Source organism: Brachyistius frenatus, unplaced genomic scaffold, assembly GCF_029030835.1.
Source record: "Brachyistius frenatus isolate BFR_SWC_R1_liver_20210118 unplaced genomic scaffold, ASM2903083v1 Contig_9, whole genome shotgun sequence".
In the NCBI taxonomy this organism is placed as follows: Eukaryota; Metazoa; Chordata; class Actinopteri; family Embiotocidae; genus Brachyistius; species Brachyistius frenatus.
In genome coordinates, this window is record NW_027210608.1 from 3,760,786 (window position 1) to 3,782,008 (window position 21,223).

General features: G+C 41.9%; 1 protein-coding gene across 2 annotated transcripts; it reads left to right on the forward strand.

Moving 5' to 3' along the window:
* The first annotated feature begins 181 nt into the window (after window positions 1-181).
* On the forward strand, window positions 182-20,839 carry cyld (cylindromatosis (turban tumor syndrome)). Of its 2 annotated transcripts, XM_069690385.1 has the most exons (17): window positions 182-517; window positions 2,264-2,805; window positions 4,565-4,876; window positions 6,431-6,536; window positions 8,079-8,180; window positions 8,706-8,822; window positions 12,496-12,884; window positions 14,030-14,195; window positions 14,292-14,433; window positions 14,925-15,047; window positions 15,272-15,363; window positions 15,712-15,778; window positions 16,569-16,701; window positions 17,580-17,688; window positions 17,939-18,057; window positions 18,518-18,734; window positions 19,046-20,839. In XM_069690385.1, the coding sequence occupies exons 2-17, from the start codon at window positions 2,314-2,316 to the stop codon at window positions 19,228-19,230; spliced, it is 2,871 nt and encodes a 956-aa protein (XP_069546486.1). In that variant the 5' UTR covers window positions 182-517; window positions 2,264-2,313; the 3' UTR covers window positions 19,231-20,839. The 2 variants fall into 2 exon arrangements, with proteins under 2 accessions (XP_069546486.1, XP_069546487.1); XM_069690386.1 differs by lacking the exon at window positions 8,706-8,822.
* The last annotated feature ends 384 nt before the right edge of the window (window positions 20,840-21,223 follow it).

Consider the following 21,223-nt stretch of genomic DNA (forward strand, 5'->3'; position numbering starts at 1 on the left):
CTACGCTTCAACCTAACTAGGTTTTCTGCCGTCCATGGGAAAACCCCACAGAGCGGGACTTCTTTTTTTTTTTTTTTTTTTTTTTTTTTTTTTATAGACACGACAAACAGCCAATCAGCGCTTGAGAACAAAGCGGCCGACCAATGTCTTGTCGGAGGGGGGCGATGACGTCACACATTAAGTTTAGTGAGGTCGCCTCTTGTAAATAATATATCTCACAGATGTAGCGCCACACTGTATTATTTCACGCATTTCTCATGGAGAACAGATTTACCTAAATGCCGCTAGCCTACTTCGGAGGGTGGCAGTCCTCTGCCGGCCTGCTCGCTGTTGACCGGCTCGCCGGGCTCACGTCGGCGTGATACCGCGGCCGGTTGAGGACGCTGGCATCAGCTAGCCATTCAGCTAATCAGGAGGTTATTACGGGAGCTTGTTTTCTTGGGCCTCCGTCTAATGGCGACGGGCGTTTGAAATGACAGGCGTCCGCAGCCTCTAACCGACCCGACTCGTAACGCAGGTAAGGTCCCGGTGTCGCCGGCATCGAGCGTGAACGACTATCGGGTACTTTTTGAGCTCGCGGCTCGTTAGCCACTTCCCTCTCTCCGAGGCCCCTTTTTTTTTTTTGACTGACAGCTGCCCGGTGACACGCTGCAGCCCCGCTGCTCCGGGACCACGTTACCGGGCTGATCCGCCCGAAACACCGCGCCGGCTGCGTTTAAATGACCCGTGTTGTGTCTCGTTAACATGAACGTGTTGTTGTTGTTTTTTTTTTCTTGTTTTTTTTTAACGTGACAGCCGTAAGTGACAAAACAACGTTTCTACAAGTGACTTGTAAAAAAAACAAAACAGCTTTTTCTTCTTCTTTTTTTTTTGCTGGCGTGCTTTTGAGAAACGACGGATGTCGACGTAGTGTGAGATGTGTGAGATGTGTGAGATGTGTGCGGCTGGACGTCGTATCTGAGGTGTGATCGGGGGAAATCCACTCGTCTCCTATTAGTCTCGCCCCGAGAGTCAGACTCAGTCTCCTGTTTGCTCACCGTCTATTTTTAGAGCATTCAAATCAGTAGACGTGAATAATATCACACGAGGTCCTGCTAAAACCAGGATGCTGCACCGAGATGACTGTTTGATACGCTCATATTTGATCATATTGTTATGTGAAACTAGATAGTGGACGTTGTATTGTGATATCAGAGGGTATGTTGTCTTTTCCTGGTCTTAAAGGCTGCATCACTGTGAGATGATGTCATTTTACTTCACTTACCAGTTTATTCTGGCTATTATTTACTTACCGATACCCACTTACTCATGTTATCCACATCACTGAGGATTATTTATCAAAAACCTTATTGTGTAAGAATTTTGTGAAGGCACGATAGTCATCCTTACAAGAGCGACATCGAGGTATTTGGTCGAAAAATATCGTGATTTAAAAAAAAAAAAAATGTTGTCCACACTGCTCATCCCTGGTAGAGGCAGGGGACGATACACAGCTGGACTCAGATGTTAGTGTTGGGTTTCTCCCAAGAAACCACAACAAGCAGACTGGATAACTGATGTGTGGGTTGAAGATCAGTCATCAGCTAATTAAGATGCCGCCTTATAAATTTGATATATTTTTCTACAAGTTTTTGTCCTGACGTCACCATTCATCAATGTCGTTCAGTCAGTTTTAGCGAATGTTCAATCATGTTATTTTTTTTGTTTTTGTTTCAATATGGCTCCACAGCAACCATTTACATCTGATTAAATGAAACTACGTCCACGTGTTTATGCTGAAGTCTGCTTGAAGACAAAAGAAGCAACAATTTTGGAAGTTACTTGGTTTTGATTTGTTTTTGGGAGGGAGATCTTGAAAGACTATTTATGTTTTGAATTGCAATGCTGCAGTAATCCCATATTTGAATCTTTTCTAGTGCAATATTTTATGCATTGTGGTACGTTTACTATTTTTTTGCTTTCCTTGGTATCCAAACACGTTTTCCAAACTGCTAAATACTATTGCTGTCCAAGCAAAAGCATACAAACAGTTACAGAAACAGAGATTTACATTGTGTGTGTGTCGTTGGCTGGGCATTTTCTGTTGGTTTGCCTTTCAACAGATTCAAATGGAAAGACATTTTAATTAACTATGTCTATTTTTTTGGTATTAGTGTAGTTTTAATTTAGAAAATAATGTGACCCTCTCTTTTGCTATTATAACAGTAGTTGTATGATGTATGTCTCTGCTTGAGTTGGTCACGCATGTTATGTTTTACTTCAGACCACAGGTCAAGCTTGCCTTGACGTTGGCCTCCTGCCTAGCATGCAGCCATGAGCTCTACCCTGTGGAGCCAGGAGAAGCCCAGCGGGGGCTTCAGGGAGGACTGGCGCTACTACGTGGTCGTGAAGGAGTGTACGGTGGAGAAGCCTCCCCAGAAGACCCTGAGGATCCCCCGTGGCAGTCTTGGCCAGGCCTGCCAGGAGCGCAACAGCCTGGGGCGAACACTGCCCCCATGTAAGGGCAAGAAGAGCCTCCGCATTCTGGACCAGACCAACGTGGTGCTGAGCCTGGATGAGCGGGACGTCCTGGAGCTGGACGAGAAGCTGGCCGAGCTGCTGTTCCCCATTACCAACTGTGAGGAGCGATACGCCCTGCTCTGCAACAAGTCCCGGCTCGAGCGCGTCCGGGATATTGACTGTGGTTCCAAGGTGCGCGTCCAGCTGCGCTCGGGGGACGAACCTCTGCCTGGTGTGGTCCGCTTCAAAGGCTCGCTGCTCCCTGACAGAGCCCTCTCTGGAATCTGGTTCGGAGTGGAGCTGCTGGTGAGGAATGTTTTTACTTACTCAGTTTAAATCAAACAAAGATTTAATGCTTAAAAAATAGGAAGTGTTTTCTTGATGTTTAAAACTGATTAAGGTTATTCTTAAAATAACTTGACAAATAGAACACAGACAGGAAAATTGGTTTAAACCTCTATTAGATCTATCAAATACCTTTTTTTTTTAAGCAAACAGTTATTGAAGGCCGGATGATGGTGATTTAAACCAGTTATTGCATCTATGTCTGGTCAAGGAACTGAAAACAGCTTTTTCAAAACAGGTGATTTAAGCACCATTTTTCAAAACTTCAATCCAACTGCATTGACCGGTACTCCTCACAATAACACACTCTTAGCTTCTTTTATTTGTTGGGCACAAAAGTACAACCATTTCCCCTTACCCTTCTTGATCATTAGTCATTAGTAAAAGTGCTCCTGCACTTGCATTGAAGTGTTTGTACCTCTGTTTAACAATAAATAAGAAAGAAGTCTGTGGTTTTTGCTGGAGTGAGATTATAAAGCTATTTTACGCTCAGTGGACCTGGAACTCGTACCAGTGTACCCAACAGAAGGAAAAAAGATCCCCAGATTTCCCCAAATCCTATCTTCACAAAGCTCTGGTTGCCTGGTGTCTTGGTACAGAGTGTCTTGGTAATTTCATGCTCTGCTCAGTTTGCACTGTTATTGGCTCTGGAGGTCAATATTTATTTTCACATGCAATAATAAGATATGGATCTTGAAACCAAAAAAGTTTGGTGCCTATTTAAGGCCGGCTTTGGTGACTATTCCATATTTGTTTGAACAGAGCGCAAAGCGGTGCTGCGGTGGCAAAATGAAAGGCTGAATATTCAATTCTTCGTGTCTTTGGCAGTGGGACGGTCACATTTTGCCATCTTGTTCATTTATATCTATATTTCGACTTTTTTTAAAAAAGCAGGATTTAATGAAGCACATGTTGGACTCTCAACCTTAGAAGTTTGTCCTGAACAATTCTTAAATCATATATTCCACAAATGTGACCTTTATGGCCAATTTTACTTTCACCTCAGAGACACAAACAGGCTACAAATGTTGTTTTGTTTCAGTGAAAGCTGGAACAAAGCTGCAGTGTGTTTGACTGCTGTGAATGTAAGCAGATAAGGACAACATTTTAATTCTGTTCCTTTAATCGTAACTCTAAATCTGAGTTCTTGATGTCACGCCATTCATTTCGGTCCGTATGTACAGTGCAGTTAGTAACAAAATACAAAGGGCTGCTTATTGCAGCACAATGTTGTTTTTATTCTACTGAGTCCAGCTGTAGTCTTCTTGAGTGGGCTGATGGAGCTAAAAGCATTCAAGCTGTAGATCAGCAGAAATGCCTCAGTTTGCATATGCTCGTGATAAACATCTCATTTTATGCTGCTAACCAAATATAGATCAGTGTTCTTTTTGTCAGCAACAATAGTGATTCAGCAGTTTTTCATCTGAAGAGCCTGCAAGTGAGAAAACATGCGCAGTGTGTGATAGTGTGACCTGTGAGAGCGTTCAGTATCTGTACTAGATATTTTTGAATGCATTTATCATCCCAGTAACTCAAGCGGTATTCCTGCTGCAGTAATCGATCAGATGCTCTCACAGCTCTCGGATGTTGACTTCACTGAAGAATGCTGAGCAGGCAGCCTCGCTACCTGCCCTCTTTATTATGACAATAAGTTGCTCATCTCTCTTGCCCCTGTTCTGCTTCACTCTCTAAACTTGCTTCATAATGTTTCCTGTCCCAGGAGGAGGGCCGGGGCCAGGGCTTCACGGAGGGCTCCTACCAGGGCCGCCAGCTGTTCCGCTGCGAGGATGAGTGCGGTGTGTTCGTGGCTCTGGACAAGCTTGAGCTCTGGGAGGATGACGATGACGAAGCCTTGGGCGAGCTGGAGGTGCACCACGTCAGTCTGGTGGAAGACGATCAGGACTTTCCCCCACTGGAGATCAACTCCAGGGTCCTGGTGCAGACCAGGGAGGGACCCGAGAGAGGCACCATTATTTTCTGTGACCTGCTGCCGGGCAATGAGAGCCTGGGCTACTATGTGGGAGTCGACATGGTAAGCACAGCTCCCTCTAAACCGGTTATTGTACCCACACATGGACATCTAAGCAGGTGCGGGAACAAGTAGTTAATCATGGTGCCTAAATACTTTTAGGGGTGTTGAACTCGTGTCCAGACAAAAATATGATTTAACCACTTCGGGCTCTGTGAAATATATATATATATATATATCTATATCATGTTTTTTTTCAGTGTTCTGATATCATACCGATTCTACAATTAATCAGTCCATTAAAAAATAAATAAATGATAAAGCACATATATCTGGACTCCCACTGTTGTTTAGCAAGAATATCTGAAACGGATCTGAAGCATTTTTGTCTCAGTGCTAAAGCGTATGTACGACCTTTGCAGCCGACTCAACTTTTGACCTGATGAGGTCAAACATACTCCTGGTCCTGATTGACAAAGTTTGCGAATCATTCATTCATGAAGGAGGGAATTAGTTTGTTCACTTTTCTTACGAGAGATTTAGAAGATTGATACCACTGTCATATGTTAAGATACACATGGAGGTACAGCCAGCAGTTAAATAACTCAGCTGAGCACAAAGACATGGAGCCTGACCCTGTCCAGAGGTATCAAAATCCACCAATTGGCACCTTTAAAGATGGCTAATTAGTTTGTTTAATCTGTACAAAAATATCTGTTTTTATCAATGAGCTTTAGAAGAAGGAAAATAACTGTCATAATTGTCATTTAATTCCATAATTTTTTTTTTTTTTTACCAAGCCAGTGTGGCATCTACATTCAGCTATTGGCTTATGATGATTAGAGGGTATATGACAGATTTGAGCTTTAATTCTCAGTTATTGTTTCAGCTTTTCTGTCACGATCTCTCTGTTGTTGTTTTGTTTTTTTGTAATGACCGTTCCTGAATATGTTGAAGGAACATGTCTTGTTGCCTTGGATCACAGTAGCTGGTATCTATGACTACTGTTGTCAGGCGGGAATGGTATTGTACTCATAGAGAGATTGAAACACATAACTGAGGCATTTGACTGCTGATCGTTAGCAGCAGCACCAACAGCAGCCGTAGCAGCCCACTCAGTGCATCTGAGCCTCCCACACAAAGGCAGGCAGTCACGCGGGGAGTGAGGTAAAGACTTAGTGCTGTATGACCCAACTGCATGGCAAGGGGCCAGCAGGCAGCTGAGGAGAGCCCACTGCTCTGCCTCACTCTGCGTCCAGCCTCGCCCTGTCTTCTCTAGCTAGTGGCACTGGCTCATCTGAGATCGTCCCCCTGGAGCACAATCCTGGATCCCAAAGTAAAGAAGGAGAATACCGCGCTTGTGCTTTGCAGAGAAAGTGGAGTTTTCTGCGGGGAGGACCTCAGGTGGAAGATCTTTTTTTTGGGTGGAGAAGATGAGATGAGCAGTTTGGATTATCACAACACAGAGGATTAATCTTTAGATAGAGCGACAAGACTATAGACGTCAGTATTCACTAAAAGAAACAAGGGGAAGGAGCACGTGTGGCACCAACTTATTCAGAGTGAGCAAGAGCGCCTGAGAGGGTTACAAGGTTGTCATGTCTCCAACTCTTTCAGGACAATCCTATCGGGGACTGGGATGGTGTGTTTGACGGGAAGCTGCTGTGTAATTTTGCCAGTTTGGAGCACACTCGACTTGTCCCCATCTGTGACGTAATGCCAGGTGAGTCATTTTGTATTTGTCCCCGTTTTCACACCATGTGCGTGTCGTTGAATGTTATCGTTATCCGAAAGACATTCAGCGGTCCCTCACTCGGACCAGCACTGAGCTCCTTCTGAGCATTCAGAGTTTGTGTTTTGCTTGCAGCGGGAACAGAGAGCCTTTTGTGTTGATGGCTCACTTGTTTTTGAAAGTCAAGTGAGATACTTTCGCTCTTTGTTCTCCACAGTGGCATATTGATTTGTTTATGTGTACTGCTGCCACTGCGCTGACTATTCAGACTTACATTCAAGAAATCATTAAGATTTTACATTGTTGATTTAGCAAATTTGTCATCTCTCTTTAAAACCCTTTTTTTTTTTTTTTAGCTCTCTGTGGACAGGCTACACAAAATATACATTATGTTATCACTAAGTACAGCTATTTAAACATGTGTCCATAAACAATGGTACAAACAGTGGTTTGTAATTTGGCATAGTTTTGGAACTAGAGAGTGAAAATTGTTCTTTGCAACCATAAGCCTGTGTGCAAAGGGAGAGGCAAGATAACTTATGGTTTGTTTACAGTAAAATACAGTATCTTCAGTGTGGAACCTTCCTTCAGCCGTCAGTAACCAGGTTTACATGGAGCCTCATATTTCAATTAAAATCAGCTTACAAGCTCCAACAGAATAAAAATCTCAGAATAAACAGGCCCAAACTGATTTAAAGCTCAGTTGGTTGCAAAGGGGTGATTTTAAACTGATCAAAAGAAACATTTTACCATGTAAACAATGAAACTCTACTTCCTGGCAGCGGTCTTTCTGCATATGCCCTCTGTTGATGTAAATACAAGCAGACGTACGTTTCTCCCTCCACTTCTAAAACATGGCGGCGTTCGAGCTGAACTGGACCACAGCTGAGTTTGTTTTGGAACATTTTTGGATGCCTGTCATGCGTTGTTATCTGCTTGTTGCTTGATTAAAAGCAACACATTAATGGCAAATACTGCACTGAACAGACGATACATATCAATCCAATTTTTCTCCCCATTTTTCTTCCACAAAGACCCACCCCAACCTGATTGGCTATTACTTGTTGCCTTCGTTATTATGGTAACAGTATCATGTTTAGAGCCAATCAAAGGCAGGCTCGGGGCGGGTTGGAGACAAAATCAAAGGCGATCAAGCACATCACACAGCTGTTCTGATTAAATCCATCGCCTCATGTAAACACCAGACTGTATGGGATCACATCCCATGTAAAGAGTTGACCCAAAATCCGAATGGAAAAATGCTACTGGCTCAGAGTCGTAGGTCACATTATGCACCGGCTGTGAAGTAATAACCAGCATAAAGTGTCCTACATTAAAAAAAAAAACATGTTTTCTACAGCAAAGGAAAATAAAATACAGTTTAGACTTCAACAAACTGGAAACCATAAAGGAAAACGATAGGTCAATGTAAATGTACTTAGATTGTGAGTGGGTTGTTGACGTTTTTTAGTCCCTGGTGGTTTAATGTGGACTGTTGTGTCTCTAATGTTGATGTGTTTCTGGGCTTTACAGAATATTCCATGCAGGACCAAAGGCTGCAAAAGCACAGTTTTGCCCCCAGAGGCACCAACAGTGACAAGTCGTCCTCTGGCCAAAGCAAACCAAAGAACAAAGGTACTGCACTGCTGTTATGACACAAAACTAACTGACAGATAGAGCTTGGTGTGACGGTAACTCTTAAAGGGGCGTTTCATTAAAATTGACTGGGTGTGATTCTTAAAAAAGCTATTTGTCCTGGAGACTTCTGCTTTTCACAAATTCTAAAGATACTTCACAGATGTCTTTTCTTCAGAATTAAACAGCTTTTTGAAACTTATAAACATAAGGAAAAACCTATATAGCACTTTTGGTGGGAAGTCCCTTTAAAAAAACAACAACACAAGGCGTGTTTACCTCTATTTTAAATAAAATATGAGAAAGCTGCATTGATTTGATGTGAATGTGTCTCTATCCTGATTTCTTTTTTTTTTTTACAGTTGCTGATTAATGGATTTTCTACTTGTATATTTTTCCCTTGGTTCCCTTTTGAAACGTGGTGACAAAACATAATCTCAGACACGTATTCATACTGCACATGCACAATATGTTTATCTCTCTCTGTTTTTTTTCTTTTCTTTCATTTACCTATGTTATTTCCAGTATTAGGTCATCAGTGTGGCAGTAGAAGCAAGTCTGAATTTTACTATACTTTAAATGGCAGCTCTCTTGATCCCCCAGCCCAGTCCAAATCCAAAAGCACATGGTACATTGATGAAGGTAAAAAAAATAAATAAATAAAAAAAAAAAGTCCTCACAGGATGACAACCATCTTACCGGCAAGCTCCTGTTCACAACAAGCTACATGCTAATGTGTTTCACTGAGGCACACTATTGTTGGTACTGTATAGTTTTAATACATTTAAAGTGGCAGGGTCAGTGGTTCCAGTCCCACTGGGCCACCTCTGGACTCAAAGACATATACACTCTGGTACTGTGGGCTGTGTCCTCCAAATGTAGCGTACATTTTCTCCCACCTGCCAAAACATGTGCTACACAATTATTTTTTTAATTGTCATGTGGGCATTTTGAATCATTTTACTCGCATGACCGAAGATTTCTTAAAAATACATATGATGAGAGTTTATCATAACATCTCATACTTAAGTAACATATTCTAATATTGCCTATTTGGTATAAAGTGTAATTATGAGGTACATTATGTCATTATTTGCATATAGTGTCTCATAATTAGTGAATCTAAGTTAAATTATTCATGAGAAATCGTATTATGAGTTCAAAGTCAGGTACTAGCCAAAGACCATCAGTTCAAATAACTCCTCAGCATATTGTCGCAAGTCGACTTTAGTGGTTGAGCTTCCTTTTATCCTTTAAGCAGGAACTAAATGGAGCTGTTGGAGTGGTAGTCCGCTGTCTTCACCAAAACTGGCTAATGTAAGAAATACCACCAACACAGCTCATCTTATCCACGAACAAAAATAGGTTTCAGCAGGTTACAAAAGAGCTGTGGTTTATGTTCACTGAAATATCTACAGGAGAGAAGCAGGGATTATTCACCTAGTTTATTATTGTTTTATGGAAATATGAAGCTGGATGTCCTAATCAGCTGCTGTAGATATATTTGGCTTTCAGCTTCCAAAATGCAGCAAGTAGGAGATTTCTGTGCTTTGGCTGTTTGCTTCTCAACATGCGTAATACAAAATAAATAGACAAATAAATCGACTTGGAACATAAGAAACCCGAGGGGTGGGGCTGCATATCGACACAATCTCTCGGAGCTGGTGAGGAGCGACGTATTTGTAGAAACTGAACTATATTTGTTCTGTGAGATAGACGACTAAAACGCTTCAGACAACAGTGCCAGAGTGGACTTGTCAAAGTGTCAAAGAATTCCTCTTGTACCTTTAAAAAAAGAAAGAAAAGTTATGTGCTCTTTTATGATCATTTTCAAACAAGTGGGAGAATTATAGTTCTATACAAAATATATACAGTATATACACCATATATAGTATATTTATATAAAAAAAAATATATATATATATGTAGGTCACATGTTATTGGGACTATATCCAGGGACAAAAAGCCATCTTAATTCTCTCGATCAGTTGTAGTAGCAACAAGGAGTTGTTTACAACAAACTGTAAGTCAAAGTGCCTCAAACACATGAAACACAATCAGTAGTTTGTTGCAGTAGCTTGCTACAAAAACATTCTCCCAAGTCTTGTCCTTCATCACCATCTCAGTACGATGTTGTACCTGCATGGAGTTGTTGGTGTTGCCAAAGGCTTTTAGTAATGCTGTGCTGCAAATTACTCTAACTGGCTGCTGTCTTTGTGTTTTTGCTGCTGCTGCAGTTCAAAGATTCAGATTTCGGTGTGAAACTTTTTGCAGGCCAAAGCATTAGTAAAAGACTTTGATGCTTGTGTCAGGACTGACAGATTCAGTCACACGTCGTCTCGTCGGTTTTGTGTTTCTGTCGGTGGAGGGACACAAGTTGGATTTATTTGTTGCTGTTTATAAAACTCCACTGCTCATGTCATCACCAGTATTTGTCAGTTGTGAAGCAACCTTTTATGATCATGACTGTTGTATGTATACTGTACAGTATACATTTATCTTTAATCCTGAATAAAGAGCTATGAACTTTCTTTTGTACTTGGGGACAAGATCACGAAACATCCAAAAAAGGTTCACAAGAAAAGGTGATTACGTGCCTCACCATCATGGCAGATATGACGTGGATGGTCTGAGACTTGAACTAATCATAATCAGAGTTGATCGTGTACAAATGATTGTGGTGCTGCTATCTGCAAAACAGAATATGCGAGAGGCTTCAGTAGTATTTCAACACTAATTCATGTAATCTCACTTACTGTTTATATTGCAGAAATCAAGAGGTCAGTCATAAATGGCGAATGTGCTGTTTTCACAACTGCTTACTCATCCTGTGAATGTGTAATCATCATCGTCATCTTCTTCAGGGTCACTTTTCAAATTTTTTTTGTTTTTCTGCTTCTGGTGTTTTTATGTCTGTCATGAAATCAGCAGAGAAGGTGTTTCTTTCAGTGACAGAACATATCAGCTGTGGGTTTCCAAGCTTAAAAGTGAACTGAAGTATTCATGTCTGTGTCATGACAGTTCAGTCAGTACTTGTGATCTTATGTCACTCCTTTCATAAAGTTAGAATTGAGAGAGAATCAAAATCTTCTCTGACTAGAATATGTTAACATTATGAGAGTTAACGGAGCATTTCGTTGACTTCTCACTTGTGTGAGAGCTGGAGTGTTCACTTCCAGTTTTTGTTTTTTCGGTAGTTACTTTATTAATCCCTGAGGGGAATTTTTTTTCTCAGCTGTTTGTTTAAGGATTTGCATACAGAGTAATATTTTTTAGAGCAGTGTCAGGTGTTGAATCTCGGCAACGTCAGATTATTCTCTAGTTTTTAGCTTCAGCAAAGATTATTGTATTGTATGTATTGACCGAACTGTCCTGGTACACAAGGGATGCTGCAGAAACAGGGTGGCGCTCCGCCTCTGAAACACGTGGCTTTAAATGGAGTATTCAGACTTTTAAAAGCTGTTATTTGATTCACAAAGCAGTTTTGCACAACCTCTCTTTACTAAATTATCAAAGTTGGCTGACTCAAATTATGACATATCTGTATACTGCGAGTACATTAATTGATGTGTTCTTGATTACTTCAGTGCGTCACCACAAACACACGGAAATTAATTTCAGAGCACCATCAGATGGGAAATGGAGTCTACACACCGAACATCACACCTCAGCTGAGGGTATTTTCACACTTCACCAACTTGTTTCTTCAGGAATTAACGCTTTTTACACATTACAATCTCACAAAGACACAAGTATTTTTTTTATTTTTATTTTTTTTATCACTACTATACACTCAACAGTTTGGCTTTTTTTTTAAATGTAAAATATCAGGAAGACATTTCATATCAGCGGCAGGCCGCTGCCACCAACCACGGCTTACCAGTGAAATGTCTTTGTTAAATACCTGAACAATGAAACCTATGCTTTTACTCGTCCAGATATTCATCAGCAATGTTTCTTGTTACTTGTGATGGCTTTAACACCACAGAAGAAAATGAGGTTGTTGAGTTGCATTAATAATTTAAAATGTTTGATTTTTTAAAAATTTGACCAAACATGCCCTTTCCAAGAGGAAACTAACCTCAAACTAACCATAAACTTGGCCCATGTGTGAAAATGCCCTGAGATGCTGAGATTGTAAAAACTGTGTTAAAATAAACATGAACACCGTCTGCTGATCTCGAGTGGTTGAAGTTCTCACATTGTGACCAACTTTTGAGCATGAGATCAGTAAGATGACTTTCTTCATTTGGTAAACACGGCATACGTGATACAAATAGACATTAAGTTTTGGTTTCTGGATTCTCTCCCACAGTTGGGGAGGACCCCGCCAAGTCACTTACAGACACGCCCCCCGACTTCAACCAGTCCTCCCCGCCCTCCAGAGTCGCGCCCTCCGCCTCCTTGTCCAGTGACAACAAGTTCCACTCGCTGCCCTTCAGCCTGAATCGCAAAACAGGACCCATTGACAGCATGAGCCATGGGCCCCTCTCCCTGTCCGTCCAGTCGGTGATGGGAGAGCAGCCCGAGCCCCCGTCGCCCGCCGCCCCTCCTTCGCCGAGGCCTCCGACGCCTCCCCGAGGACAACCGGGTCTGGAGGTGGGCTCTTTGGTGGAGGTGAAGGAGAACCCGCCTCTGTGCGGTGTCATCCGTTGGGTGGGTCAGCCTCCGGGCCTGCTGGAGCCGCTGGCTGGTCTGGAACTGGTGAGACAACAATGCACCGTAAACACGGAAGTTAGATTTAGATTTCAGTTTCACTTTGTGGAGGAAAATAAAACCCCAGGTACCGTGTCATGTCGGGGAGAAGATGATAAATTAATATATCGGGAGACAGGACAGTGTTATGAACATTATCGGTAACACATCTTCTCTTGAAGACTGCTCTGCTTTGTCGAGATGAAGTTGTTTGTGTGTGTGTTTGCATTCAAAAGATAATTTTTTTTTTCTGTACATTTCTTCTAGAAGGATATTTTTGACATTGTTACTATTTTAAACTGTTAATACAATTTTACATCTTAAAATAAACACATTTCTGGAGCTTGAGATTCAGACAAGAACATAAAATGATTAGTGGCATCGAGATCAGCTGATTATAAGCTGGTCTATGTTGTTTGCAACGCTCCGAGCCTTAATATGTATTTCTTCTGGTGACCGCTGTTGTTAGCTGCTATTCGTTGGTTGCAGTTCAACCTGAAATGCAACAACTCTCCCTCAGTTGTTGTGTTTGAGGCGTTAAAGTTTGTACTGCTAAATTCTTCTAGATAAGTGCAGGTGCTGCTACCAGCTCGGCCTGACTGATGATCACGTCAGACAAACATTCCTACATCAGCAGAGCTTGTTTTGATCCTCCACACATTATTTCCTTCATCTCCCATGTTGATCGTGTTACTCACAGCTTGAGAGCCGAGTTACATGTCATTACGGGAAAAACTAATTCACTATCTTGCGTGGCTCGGTTATTAAACAGTTTGTAATCAAAACGTTACTCCAGCTTTCTTTAATCGGAACAGAAAACAGTATAAAAATAGTAAAAGTAATAAACCTGGAGATTTTGGCCCAACAGAGCACAGTGACTTCCTTGATTCTCTACTGGTTGCTTGGCAACTTCATGGTGATGATCAGATTTGAGGAAGTCACGGCGTCCAGCAGAAAAGTGAACAAGGATATTTCCTAAAATGTTGTACGTTTCCCATTAACACTGTGCTCTAATAATCAGTTTTCTATTGATGCTTAGTTGGTACATGTTTCATTGTTAGTAGAAGGCAGAATAAGTAAAACCCTCATGCTTTGTTACTGCGCCCATACACAGTACCTTGTAGTGATTAAGTGATCCTGACCCTCTCTTCCAGGAAGAAGAGTGCCCTGGTTGCACTGATGGCACCTTCAAAGGCACACGCTATTTCACCTGCCCACCCAAAAAAGCTCTGTTTGTAAAGCTCAAGTGTTGCCGGCCCGACTCACGCTTCCCGTCCCTGCACCACTCGTCCAACCCCATAGAGAGGTGCAACTCCATCGGTGAGTCAGTCGGTTTATGAATGGGAACATTTATCAGATTAACTGTTGTTCCCAAAAGCTTTGCGTTTACACTCGTACTGTGTTTTTTCTTTGCAGCGTTCGGGGGTTACCTGAGTGAGGTGGTACACGAGAACACACCTCCACGCACAGAGAATGATGGTCTGGATGTCATGGTGGGAAAAAAGAAAGGCATTCAGGGCCATTACAACTCCTGCTACCTGGATTCAACCCTCTTCTGGTCGGTACTCTTTCAGTCCAACTGTAAATACTTTATCATCTACAGTGTTTGCCATTTTCTATTAACATCCATGCACTTCAGTCACATTGATTGAATATACATCAGGCAGCAGTGCTGTGTTTGCCCAGAGGCAGAGGCTGATTAGTAAACTGTTTTGACTTTGACCAGCGGCTCTGACAGGAGGATGTGTTCCAGCTGTGAGCTGGCCGCTGCATCTGTTGTTTCTGTCAACACCGCCAAAGGGCCTTTTGAATGAAGCAGTCAACCCAAAACCCTTTTATTTATGTTGGGACCTGGTTTGAAGTTGTGGACGAACTGCATTACATTCATCATATGACGTTTACAACATGGATATTTTTCCACAATCTGTTTTTTTTAATAACAGGTGAACATCAGACAAGTAACACTGGTTAAATATCACCTATCGTGTGCCAGATAATAGACAGATTCCTTTGATTTCTAATGCCTTTCCTGTATATTCTGCTTTGCAGTCTTTTCTCCTTCAGTTCTGTTCTGGACACGGTTCTGCTGAGGCCACGATCAAAGACCGACGTCGAGTATTACAGAGAGACCCAAGAACTGTTACGCACCGAGATCGTCAACCCGCTGCGCATGTAAGCCTTTGATACATACTCTGCCACCACTTTTTGACATTGACATCCATTTATTCTGGTTCTATTCTAAGTAAGAACACTGAAGGGCTTTAAATAGGAGCTCACAAATTTAAACAAATGAAAACAAACCCTGAATGCACATTTGATGCAAATTTAGTTAGCAAAAGCTAAACAATACGTGGCTGTTCATCTAGCTTTTACCTTCCTCCGTGTTCGTCCTCCAGACATGGGTATGTTTGTGCTACTAAAGTGATGAAGCTAAGGAGGATCCTGGAGAAGGTAGAAGCTGCCTCTGGGTTTACCTCTGAAGAAAAAGGTAGGGCAGTGAGAACATTTGTCTGTTGGTATTTCAACACTTTCTCCTGATTTTTTTTATTGCGCTCTTTGTCATAAGGTGGTACATTGATGTGGATGATTGTCTCAACTTATTTGTAATGGTGTTGCTTTCTCAGCCCTATCCCACTTCATGGGAATTTCTATTTGATTATGAATAAGCTGATATAATGAAAAAAAAAAACCCAACATGTTTTAGGGATAACAAAAATATATTACTAACAAAGCAAAAATACTACTTTAACACAATCAATACATTCATTCAGCTTGAACAGTTCATTTATCCTGGAATATTACCTCGGATCTCATCTTAACGTGTTTTGTACTGCAGACCCCGAGGAGTTCCTCAATATCCTTTTCCATCACATACTGAGGGTGGATCCGTTGCTCAAGCTAAGGTAAGCACCAACTGACTTTTGAAAAAAAATCTAAAGTCCCCCTCCACTCATAACTGTATGAACAAGGATAAAAAAAGATGTGAAAAAAAACAAACTGATCGGTCCTGTCTAAATCTGTGATATGTAGATTTCAAGTTTCAGTCGTGCTGCAGTGCCGACGGCGGACAGTGTGGGCAATGTGGTTTAACTGTAGGCGTTATTTTGGTGCTATCGTCTTGTTTAAGAATCTAAATGTCATCATTCCTGTCTGCTGTTACACAGCAGTCTCAGAGCTGTCGCATAACATGATTGATCTGGAACATGTACTTCAACAGTGCTGAGTCTGTCTTTACAGTTCATCAGGGACATGACACAGATGTCACCGAACATTTCAAACTTCAAACTGTCAAACGTTAAACTGCCTGTTGATTGAACCGCTTACAAAGGAAAAACTATTTCTACTTATTTTTCCTAAGTTATTTATTTATTTAGGTTATTTCTATTTCTATGAAATTTTGTGAAACGGGCTTAAAATAAATCTCAATATATTAAAAAAAAAAAATACAAAGAACTGACACAATTTTCCAGCCTTTACCGGTTTGATAAATTGCTATAAACATTTCAGGGATTATACAGGTATTGATTGATTAATCGATACCAATGAATTAGCGTAAGTACAAAAGGTCCGCTTTGGTCGTAATATTTTTTGGAAAGACGAATGAAGAGTTGTCCCGTTGTCTTCTCCCTTCAGAAGTGAAGATGTGACTAAAACTAAAGAAGGTAAATGAACAAACACTTTTCTGTTTTCCAGGTCAGCAGGTCAGAAGGTTCAGGACTGTTACTTTTACCAGATCTTCATGGACAAGAAGGACAAAGTGGGAGTTCCCACCATCCAGCAGCTGCTGGAGTGGTCCTTCATCAACAGTGACCTCAAGTTTGCAGAGGTGAGTTTAATTTAGTTTCACAGTTTAAAAAAAAAATTATGGAAGCCTGTTTCCCCCAGTGGGTTGAAACAATAAAATCACATGATGAGAACCTGTCTCAAAATATTGACTTACTATTTTAAAATATTGTATTTGTATCTCAAAATATTGACTTCCTATTTCAAAACATTGACTCAGTATCTCAATATATTGACATATTTTCTCAAATATTGACTTACTATCTCAAAATATCACAAACAAACAATGCCAAAAAAAAATGTCCCAAACAAACCCCAACACGGTAACAAATAAAACAATCAAAAGGCGTAAAGACAGAAATAACCTCTATCATCTACGTGAAATTCATCAGATTTTGTTTTATGAACCAGTCAAGTGTTTAAGACGTGTTACACCAAAATTCCACAGCTTATGCTGCTGTATTATGTATTCAGGTTATAGTGGCAGGGTGCTTTGGGTATAATTGTGGGTATAAATTACAACAAAAAGAAGAAAAAAGTTTAAGAATTATGCAGCCTTTAATTTTAGTGTATGCCAAAAATAGCACCCCCCGCCCCTCCCTTTCCCCTTAAACCCCCCAAAATACACTTCCGCCATGAGTAGTTTTTATAACTACACATAACGACATACTGTGCTGTCGGTATTTTAGTCATCGTTCCATCTCTGCTGATCGTACACCTGAATCTAAACCAGAGATAACACACGACACGCGTGTCTTGTGTGTGAGGCAGTTGATTGTATATTATGTATTTCTTTAAACAAGATTGTCATCTCTTTTGAAGGACCTAATAACAGGATCATTTCAGTCTTCAGTTCGGCGCTGCTTTGTTGATGACTCCTTAAGATTTCTCTCCCCTCTCTGTTGTTCCTGACTCCTGCAGGCTCCCTCCTGCCTTATTATCCAGATGCCCCGCTTTGGAAAGGACTTCAAAATGTTCAACAAAATCTTCCCCTCCTTGGAGTTAGACATCACAGACCTTCTTGAAGACAGTGAGCTGTGGCTAATATATATATAAATATATATATTTTTCCCCAGTCTGTAAGTGTGATGTGTCGATCAATGGGGATTCAGAGCTGCGTGGCGTTTGCTAATGAAAGTCCACTGAGCTGTCGCTGCAGCTCAGCTGAGATGAAGGAATCCAATTTTTTTCCTTGCTTTCCACGCTGCTCTTTAACTTTTGAAAGTCCTTCACTTGTGTACAGTGTCAGCAGTGATGAAGGTTTGTGTTTTGCTGTCCAGCTCCGAGGGAATGTCGTATCTGCGGAGGCCTGGCTCTCTACGAGTGCCGAGACTGTTACGAGGACGGCGACATCACGGCTGGCAAGATCAAACAGTTCTGTGAAAAGTGCAATACGCAGGTAAACCACAGAGGGCGTCACAGCAACACGAGTACAAGAGAAAAACAAGTTGGAAAGTCTGTGTCAGGATCATCCATTTGGTGGCGCCAAATCCAAAGAATTCACACCATCTGAGTAGGAGTTGTGTTGAAGAAGACTTGCTGCTGCAGAGTTTAACACATGGTCACACAGGCAGAGCATTTATTGAAATAATATTGAATGCATATCTACCATGCTGAGTGACAACAGGAACCCTCACAGGCTTTTATATCCTGTGATCTCCCGCTACATGTTCCATAAAAACACGTTTGTTTATCCTGAGCAGGCCACAGTTATGAATGCTGTGTGTGTGTGTGTGTGTGTGTGTGTGTGTGTGTGTGTGTGTGTGTGTGTGTGTGTGTGTGTGTGTGTGTGTGTGTGTGTGTGTGTGTGACGGTGTGTGTGTGTGTGTGACGGTGTGTGTCCGCCTGCACTGATTTAGGTTCATCTCCACCCGCGGAGGAAAACCCATCGACACGGCAAACTGTCTGTCCCCAAGGAGCTCCAAGACGGTACGATGCGTCAGGGCACTTTCCCCCGCCAGAGGATGGAGCTGTTCGCCGTGCTGTGCATCGAAACCAGTCACTACGTGGCCTTCGTCAAGTACGGCAGCGCAGATTCCGCCTGGCTCTTCTTCGACAGCATGGCCGACCGCGACGGTGCGTGAAATGACGTTGTGAAGTTGTGCACTGACTTTGAGTTATGGTGCATCTATTTTTCCTATGAGATCGAACATGGCAGCAAGAGCAATACATTTGCAGATGTTTTTAAATTGAATTGGTCGATTGGTGAAATGCCAGAAAAAGACAAGCTGAGAAGTGGAACGGGAAGTCGTGTTTGGTAGTTTTCTTAAATTGGACTTGCTTGATTTGTCTATAATCAAAACTAGTTTTATCCTTTTGAAGAATAAGTCAAACTGTCCAACTGCTCCGTTGCGTTGTTTCTAATGACCTCGCATGTGGCTTTGCAGGAGGGCAGAATGGGTTCAACATCCCGCAGGTGTCTCCCTGTCCGGAGGTGGAAGCCTACCTGAAAATGACCCCAGAGGAGCTGCACGCCTTGGACCCCAAGAGCATCCAGGGCCAGGCCCGCCGCCTGCTGTGTGACGCCTACATGTGCATGTACCAGAGCCCGACCATGAGCCTGTACAAGTAGAATCCTCTCCCAAACCCTCTTACCCCCTCACCACCTCTCCCTCCCTCCTCCCTGGGGTTAGGAGATTCCCAGAAAGACCAAAAAATGAAAACTAAACTAAGAGAAGAGCAGCTGGCTGGCTGCCAGTAGGGGCGCCGTCCGGGAGTTAACCCTCTCCACCCCACCTCTCATCAACGCCCGCCCCCTTTCTGGAGGTCGGGGAGACGGAGGAGACGGAGGAGACGGAGGAGAAGCCTATTTGCACTGTGCATTAGTTGAAGTGTTGTGTTCTTCATGTAGTCCTATGTAGCTTCCCTGTGTCTCTCAGCTGAGCATCGGTGGTGGATGATGAAGCAGAGGCAGGCGTGAGGAGGACTCGCTCCCCGCTCAGGGAGGAAGGAGCAGAAGGGGCGGGAGGGCACGATGCGTCGCCGCGGCTGACAAAACATGTGCAACATAAACAAGATGAGCGAGTGGGAGGATCCTGCTCACCTCATTTACCTTAAGAAAAGAGGAGTCCTGCTATTCTTAATCTCTGTAAAAGACGGGAGCTTTCTATAACGCCCATTAAGGAAGCAACGCAGTGCGCAAATCCTCGTCCAAGCCGTGTGTGCTGTTCTAAAAACTCGTGTAAGATCTCTTAGTAGCATAGACTTCTCCAGGTAGTAACATCAGCAGTATAGACGTCAACCTGCTGCGCTGTTGCAGTAAGACCAGACTACTCTGCTCTTCGTGAACCGGTTTCCCCATCACGCTGTGTAAATGTCTTTACAGTATATGTCCTGCAGAGACAGATGTAGCCATTGTAAAAGTCTCACGTTTTAGTGCATACTTGCTCAGCCAATGCTGCACTCTTTGCTCCATCCTCAAGTGGACCTATCAGGAAACATTTAGCCTTTTTTTTTTTTTTTTTGGAGTGTGTGTTGGTCTCCCTCCCATTGGAAGTCACAGTGAGTGCTAATTTGTTGGTTGGGAGACATCAGAGTTTTGTGTAACAGAATACAAATTTGCTCCTCCGGTGTAGCTGTAAAGAACGCTCTGCATTGCTAATGCAGAGGAGATGCCAGATAGATGCATGAGGGGAGACTTGTACAATGGCTCCTGTTATAAAGCACTCCATGCGATTCATCGGGTCAATGAGGTGAAATACTGGGGGAGGGGGAGAGCCTGGCCATTTTCTTTTTAAGGTGTGTGTGATGTGAAGACTTTCAAGTGTTGATGAGTACATTTAAATTATATTTTTTGTTTACAAAGCCTTTTTCTCTGCCCGGCACGGCGGCTCAGATCTCCTGTGGCCGAAGTTTTGACTCTCGCTGCCTTTCATGAAAGTGTGACATTTCCAGTCAGGCAGACGCCACATAACAGAAGATCAAATTTGAATATTTATTCTCCTCGAATTATATTACAAAACTCATTTGTCCCTTTTTTAAGAAAGTGAAACGGGGTTGATGAAACTGTACTGTTTGGACACTGCTTGTCCTCATTCACTGTATACTGAAGTGAGTTATTAGAGTTTCCGTTGTCTCATAGCAACTACTGAACGTTAATAGTGACACAGTTAACAAAGGATGGGAAATGAAGAGGCACAAGGCTGGTAACCTTGAGGCATCATATATATATTATATATTGTATATATTATATATTGTATATATTATATATATATATTATATAATATATATAACATATATTATATATATAATATATATATATAATATATATGTATTTAATTAAAAAAAAAAGTCCTTGATTCCATTATATTCCAGTTTTACAGACAACAAAAGACCAATTAAGATACAAAGTTGGTTTTTATATATCACATCAAATTAGATCAAATTTACAAACTACAGATGTTGGCATCATATATATTTTTCCTAAACCGAATTACAGCTTAATCATGGATTTAGTTGTGAGTCCAAAGTAACGGAGTGTTTTATAAATTACTTTCCACCTGACGACTTCCATTCTGCTCTGTGGTCGTCTCCGCTTTCTGACAGAGGAGCTTCCTGTGTGAACT